Below are 7,495 nucleotides of genomic sequence, written 5' to 3'. Positions count from 1 at the left end.
CCCAGGAGCTCACAGAGCAGCTTGCTAGCTGCACGATGGCCCGGCTATCCCTCGGCCAGCAGCCCTGGGGAACCTCACTCTCAGAGTCAGGGGTTTGTGTTTGTGTCTCTGCTCTACCACTTACCTCTTTAAATAATCCAAATCTGTGCCCTGTCTAATTCTGAACTTGGAAAAAGGTCAGAAGTCTGATGCCCCAGAGACTGGTCCCAAAGCAAGTGTATTTCACCATATTTATTAATGAGCTGGAAGAGTCAGAGAAAAGGTTAAATGGCAGAATTTGCTGAATACACAGAATTATTTAAGTTAACGTTTCAGGGGGAAAAAAAGCCCTAACTGTGAAACTCGGTTTTTTCCTTGCCCTGAGACTATTGTATCAAGGTGAAAAATCGTAAGACGATCAATAGTGCAGACAGCACGTTTAGACTTTCCTCAGGTTTTTCCCCCGTTGTAATATAATTTATTATCGAGAACGGAGAATTTGGATTGGAAGCATTACGGTGGCCGGGTTCAGCGTTGTCCCCACTTGGGGGTGGGAGCTGTTTGCCCAAACCGAACCGCGCAGAAAGGCTGCGGGGCCGGACGCTCCCGGGGGAAGCGGAGAGCGGAGCCGGGCGAGGAGGCCGCGGAGGGACGCGTCCACCTGGCCCGAGCGCCGGAGCATGGCCGGCTCGCTGGACACCCCCCTCCGCCCTGCGCGCTCGGGCTGTCGCCCCGCAGGCGGACCGCTCGGTTCCCGCCGCCCCGCGAGCCTGCGTCCGGGGCGAACTCGGCGCTGCCCCCGGGGAGCCGGCGCGGTCCGCCTGCGGGTCTGGGTGCGCTCGGGCTCCTGTGGGCAGACGCCGAGCTGCCTGCGCGCCCGCGCCCTCCGCTCCCTGGGAGGCTCGTTGTTCCGGAGCCTCGAAAGCGTGTGCTCAGAGCCTGCGCTGCGGAGCTGGGAGCTGCGCTCCGGGAACCTGGCCGGACGGCGAGGAGCGAGCCGTGGGCCCAGGAGGCTGACGAGCTGCCGGAGGAAGCAGGCCGCGGGCGCGCTCATGGCTCCTCTCCCGCGAGGCGGGGGCGCGGCGGGGCTTCCCCTTGACCTGTTACCTTGTGCTCCAGGCCGGGCCCCCAACAGTCAGACTGCGTTAAAGCGCACGGGGCACTGTACTTCTCCCGGGTCGGACCACGCCGCTTCTCCTCCTGAGTTACTTCCAAGTAGCAGAAATGGTGTCACGGGTTTCCCAGCCGCGGCCCGTCTCACCAGGCCGTGGGCCGCAAGGCCACAGCGCCGTTAGGCCGAGTGACCTCCGCACGTGCCTCTCGCGGGGACGCGGATGCTGGGGATCCCACCCCTCCCCCGCCCTCCGCGGCGCCAAGAGCACTTCGTGTCGGGCGGTTGGAGCGGCGTCCACCCCGGGCCTCCAGCTGGCGTGAGGACACCGGGCTTCGACAGGACAAAATAAAACGATCCTGCGTGCGGCGTTGGTGCCAGCAATGGGGTCCGCTTGGCACGCCTCAGGCTCGCTGTTGGGCTGGGCTCTGCCGTCCCAGTACAAACAGCTTTGTGTCTCCAAAACCCACAGATCCTGCCATCAGATGCCACCAGATGTGTGCCACGAATGAGGGAGGGACATCGCTCCGCGCTTCAGAATGCGTCCACCTGCGTCTCTGCCCGTCCCTCCTCGTAAGTGCCTGCTTGATGGCACCGGGAGGCTGAAGACTCCCACCCTCTCCACAGCAGCTGGGGGCGGCAGAGGGCACAGGAAGGGGCCGGGAGTTCTGCTGGGGGGCAGGAGAGACCCCCAACACTGTGGGGAGCCCGTCCCGGGAGTGCCCCCCGTCCCACTGTCTCTGACCACCCCCCCCACCTTTTCAGGTCACCCTGGTCCAAAGAGCAGAAAGAGGGGATGAGATTGGCCTACCCTGAGCATGCACAGCCAGCGCCTGCTCCCCCTTTTTGCTCTGCAGACCGGAGCCTGCAGGAGCTCCTTCAGCCCCTGACCAGGACCTACTGCTCTGGAGAGCCACATGCTCGGTGCTGTCACTTTATGAGGGACAACTCCCTCTCTCCCTGTCATTCTCCAGGGCTCGATTCCCCGGGCTGCCTCGGTGTGATCTCAGGAAGTTGCCTCTCTGGGCAGACTAATCTGGCATGTGGCTGGGTGGCAGCCCCCTCCCCTCTGGTGCACACGACCTTCAACGCCCTGGCTGTGTTGCTGTCTGTTGTGTGGGACGTGGCCGTACAGCAGATCTCCAAGTCCAGCGGAGGCTCAGGAGTGGGGCATCCGGCCTGGGTCTTCTGTTCACTGGCACTGGCTAGTGTCCCCTGAACTGCTGAGGGAGGGAAGAAAGAAGAGTGTCCGGTCCTGCCGTCCCCGGATGGGGAGCTGAGCCAGCAGATGTACGTGCCTCGTGCCCCAGCACGGGTGTGGACCCGGGACCTGCTCCGGGGAGGGTGGAGGCTGTGGGCACAGGGAGAGCAGCCAGGTTCTCACCTTGCCCTGGGAGCCAGGGAACAAGCCTCCAGCAACCACAGGGGGCTCGGGGTTCCCAGCAGTCTCCCTCTGTTCCTCATGCCTCTACCCACTCTGTTATTTGGGATGACATGTGTCAGAGATGGGTGACTGTGGATGGATGCATGGATTGGTAAGTCGATTTTTGTAACATCCTGTTACAATGTCCCTATTGTCCCACAGTGTGCTACTGAGTTCTCATTAGGGCACAGGTTCCTTCCCCTTAAAGATCCTCAGGGGGGATTTGCAGTGCTGTCAGGAAGCAGCTCCCCTAAGAATTTCTAATACTGTGGGGAAGTGCTCGTACTATGAAGTTGAGTGAAAAATAACATTTAATATTATATATAGCACAAGCTGAATTAAAACTTTCTTTATAAGATACGATTTAATATAAAATGCAATATTATAAGGGCGCCTGAGTGGCTCAGTTGGTGAAGCACCTGCTTTTGGCTCAGTCCTGAGTCCCAGGTCTGGGGCTCCTTGCTCAGCGGGGAGTCTGCTTCTGCCCCTCCTCTGCCTCTGCATCTGCTCTCACGAGCGCACGAGTAAATAAATCAATAAAATATTTTAAAAATGCAATATTATAGGATGCGCTCTGTGAGATACTCATACAAGATACACAATCACGTTTTATATATAGAGAGAGAGAGAGAGGGAGAGAGAGGGGGAGAGAGAAGAGCTGGACAAAATGCTATGGAAGACGATGGAGGGATGTCAGAAAAGGTTCCCGTTCTTTTTCTCTCAGTGGGTTGTATTCATTAAGCTTTCCTGTTTTCTAGATATTCTAGAGCGGCACATTTATAGTAAAACGGGTCACAGTACCCTTTATCAAGCATGCACACTCCTGCCCATCCATGATGCATTGAGGTCACTGCCTGCCTGGGTTTACCCCTCTGTTTTTTAGGGAGCTTCACTCCCCAACACGTGACCTGGTGAGCGGCCTCTCCCTCCCCACTCTGTGCTCCCCTGGGGTGACCCCACGCCCATCCCTGACCCCAGGGACTGTGAGCTGACCCCAGTTCTATACCCCAACCATGACTCTGCTCCCAAACTCCTGGCTGAGTTTCCAGCTGAGACAGCGTATCTGTCTGGGTGTCCCACGGAGGCTTCAACGCCATCAAGCCTGAGTCCACCCTGTCCTCGAGGCCAGCCACCCCTGAAGTCCTTGCCTCGAGACCAGGGCTCAGCTGCAGAATCTCCCAAGCTCGCCAAAGCCCGGGAGCCACTCCTGCAGTCTCTCTTTCTGACCCCGCACTGAGGCAGGCACCACGTTGCCAGTCCCCCTCCTGGAGCCACCAGGCTCCCGCGGTGGCGGCGGCTTTCCTGGCCTCCACCCAGGGCCTCATCCTGTCACAGTTGGTGGGTGTTCAGGAGGGAAGGACGAGGTGGCATCCGCACTGGGGTGGGGACGAGGCTCGTTTTAACTCTGCAGGCCTGCAAGAGACTATTTTCATCGTCTCGTATTTTTGGATTCTATTAGCTTTTACTTAGAAAACAGAGTAAAATAACGTGGAATAAAAAGAAAAACCTTTTACAGTCTGCAAAATCTTATTTCATTGATCTCTCCCTAACGCCCAACATTATTTTTTCCTGAAAGGTAATAAACAATTCAGAACTCATTAGCATACGTCAATAATTCACGGGTTTTTTTTTCTGGTGTGAATCTCCTCTTGCCTGTTAGTCTCATCTTAGCTGCAAATTTCTGCTGGTTTTCCCCTGAATAACATGAACTTAAGGCTGTTTTTATTGCTTAGAAGAACTTGAACCTAATTGTGTATAAAACCCTTTCTAAAGAAAACTTCTCACCCAGAAAACGGGCCTGATTTGTGGGGTGCTAGCCATGTGCCCTGCCCTGGGCTGACCAGACGGGAGGCACTGCCAGAGAGTAGACGTGCACACCAGTACTGCCGGTCTGCCGGGCCCAGAAGCCTCCCTTTGCTGGCGGGCGGTTCCCTGATTTCTGGTCCTCAAGGAGAGCTTCCTGCTTTAACAGAGTCCTTTAAATCCCCACTGGGATTAATGTGTCTACGGGTTGAGTGGAGAGTATGGGGGGAACCTTGAGATGAATCTGATTGAAACAAGAAACAGAAGTTGAAGACGAGCCCGTCTCCTGCATCCCCTCACATCAGTTCATTTATTAGTGGAAATCACTCCGCATGTGTGTTGTCCTAGGCCATGTCTGTAGAATTCACACAGTATAAGAAAACATTCAAGGCACCGTAATAAATGAATCCAGTGAAGCCCATGGCAAGAAATAGCCAAGGAGGTTGGGCTACTTTGCAGTTATTCGAGTGAACAGCTGTGATTTTCCAGCTCTCATTCAGAGATGAGCACCATGCACGTAGGACCCTGGAAGGCCCAGGGACAGAGGAAATCACCAGGTGACAAACCCCCGCTTGAGTAGAACCACTCTAAGGACAGTGCTGTGAAGCAGTGGGGGCGAGATTCCTCCCCAAGTGCCTGCTGAAGCACCCACAGATGATGAGGATGGCTAAACCTGCCCTCCCAGGAGCTGGGGGTCAGTGGATGCGGCCATTTGCATACCCCAAAGGAAGCCATACGCTGCCACCAACGGTCCCCAGTCTCTAGCCCCCAAGGGAGGAAGGGGGGCAAAAACTCAGCTTCAAACAGGACCCTTTAAGAGGTCCACATTAGTCTGCCGGAAGATGCCTGCTCCGGAACCCTAGTCAGGCTGTGACCATCAAGATCAAGACACTGGGACCCCCTGTGCATGCACGGACAGATATATGCACATGAATTAAGGGCTTAGGTTGAATAGTAACAGCCTCTAATCTGTAGAGCTTTCTGATTTTAGGTGAGAAAAAACAAAATCTTGCCAGTACTTTTGCATCAAAGAGAAAGCTAAACTTGCTAATTGAAAACTGGTTTGCATGGAGGAAAGTATGGGGATGCCAGCTATGTAAATTAGCATATGCCCGGATCTACAAGAAATCATGCCAGGCCAGGAGGAAATTAAGCAAATTAGGACGAACACACAAGGCTAGAAGCAAACGGAATGCACCCTGCTGCCCTAGGTGGTCTCAGAGGGGGTGATCGGCAGACCAGTTCAGAGGTGATGAGATAAGGCGTTTGGGGAGTCCCAGCTGTGCTGTGGGTGTAGGCGGGTGGGGGTGTTACGCTGTCCGTCCAGGTCAGGAGGAGCTTTTCATACATGCCCTTGAATGCATACACCCTAATTCGGTCCCCCCTTTCTGCTTTCCGGGGCAAGAAGCCTCTTCATCCAATGCTGCAGAGAAGCACAGGCCCCCCAACTGGCGCTGGGCTGCTCCGGCTCCGCGACCTAAGCAGCAGATTGTCTCACGAGCCGCCCAGGGCTGGGCTAGGTCTCAGAGCCGCTGCTGCCGGCCGGGATCACACCGAGGTGAAGGGGACCCGGCTCCGAGGAACCTGGGTCTGCGGCTCGAGGTGGGCCCGAGCGGCTGGGACGCGCCGCCTGGCGGTGACTGCGTGTCACTGGCGCTGTACCTGCTCACTCCGCCGGCGGGGCCTGTGCTTTGGGCTGAGCGAGGGTCCTGGGAGGGAGGGGTCCGTCCTCAGTCCCAGGCAGCTCAGGGTGCCCCGCAGAAGCCGCTTGCCGTGGGTAAAGGAGGAGCACAGTCCTGTGCCTGGGAGAGTCTAGGACCAGCTCCTAGTGCGATCATGGGGCCATCGTGTGCAAAGGCCCAGAGGCGGCCTGCCTGCTGCGTGCTGGTGGGCCGTGGAGTGGGGCACCCGGGGCAGAGGACCTGCCGGCGGGTCAAGAAGTGTTGGGCAGATTTTCCCGAGACGGAATCTGACCGCGTCCAGTGGCGATGGACGCCCCCCTGGCGTCGGGTCTGCAGCCAGCATCCCCTCGAGGCCCTGAGACCTTGGCCCTGCTGAAGCCAGGCAGAGGGCGGCTGGCCCCGTGCCAGCCCGCGCCCCGGCCCCGCCCGGCGGCAGGACGTGCCCGGCTCCCGCGCCGCCGGCCTGGCCTCCGCTCGCCGCCGCGCTTGCATTCGGCTCCCGGGTCGGGCCGCGCTCGCCGCCCCTCCGTGCGCACCGTCCGCGCGAGCCAGCGGCCTCCCGCGCGGCACCGGAGCCGGGGGCGCGATCCGCGGGATCCCGGCCCGCGCGCCCGCGCCCCGGAGCCGCCCGCCCGCGCCGCCGCTGGGGTCCGGGCGGGGGCTGGGGGCGGCGGGCGCCCGGCGGCCGCGGGAGGAGGGAGGAGCGGACAGCGGCCGCCCGGAGTCGGGGGGCGCGCGGGCCCGGCCCGGCCGGGGAGGCGGCGGCGGCGGCGGCGGCGGCGCGGGCGGCCGCGCTCGGAGGGGCGGGCGGCGGGCGGGAGGAGGGGCTCCCCGCGCGGGGCAGGGGCGGAGCGAGCGGCCGCGCCGCGGAACCAAGTGAGTTGGCTCCGGAGCCCGCGCCGCCGCCGGCCCGCACCTCGGGCGCCCGCCGCCCCCGCCGCCCCCGCCGCCGCCGCCCGCGCGGGGATGCAGGATGCTGGTGGGCGCCAGGCTCCAGCGGCGGCGGCGGCAGCTGCAGCAGCAGCCCCGGCGGCGGCAGCCTCTCCTCTGGCCGATGAATGCAGACCCGCCGCCGCCGCCGCCGCCCTGGGTTTGGATGGTTCCCGGCTCGGCCGGGCTGCTCCGGCTGGGCGCCGGGGTCGCGCCCCCGCCCGTGCTGCTCGCCTCGGCGCAGCCCCCCGCCGGCCCGCTGCTCCCGGGGCTGCCCGGCTGGCAAGCCCCCGGCGAGCCCCTGCTGCCGCTGCTGCCGCTGCCCTCTGCGCCAGACCACGCCGCCGCCGCCGCCTCCGTGCACCACTACCCCTTGCTCCACGGGCAGGTAACGTGTCCCCGGCCCCGGGATCCGGGGGGGGGGGTCGTCCCCGGCTGCCCCCCCACCCCCGCTCCATCCCCTGGGCGCGGCCCTCGCGTGGCCCCCCGGGCGGCCCTGGCCCTGCGGCTCGCGCCCTGCCCTCCCCGCGGTGGTGCTCGGCTCCTCGAGCCATCAGGGCGCAGCCT

General features: G+C 61.0%; 1 protein-coding gene across 1 annotated transcript in view; it reads left to right on the top strand.

Moving 5' to 3' along the window:
- The first annotated feature begins 6,971 nt into the window (after window positions 1-6,971).
- Window positions 6,972-7,495, top strand: part of TCERG1L (transcription elongation regulator 1 like) — a 179,171-nt gene continuing 178,647 nt past the window's right edge. The window contains exon 1 of the mRNA XM_032312719.1: window positions 6,972-7,316. Within this exon, the coding sequence (XP_032168610.1) occupies window positions 6,972-7,316 (345 nt within the window). The remainder of the gene's footprint in view (window positions 7,317-7,495) is intronic.

This window comes from Mustela erminea, chromosome 14, assembly GCF_009829155.1.
Source record: "Mustela erminea isolate mMusErm1 chromosome 14, mMusErm1.Pri, whole genome shotgun sequence".
Lineage (NCBI taxonomy): Eukaryota > Metazoa > Chordata > Mammalia > Carnivora > Mustelidae > Mustela > Mustela erminea.
The sequence above is the reverse complement of the archived record's forward strand: the minus strand, read 5'-3'. Positions and strand labels throughout refer to the sequence as shown.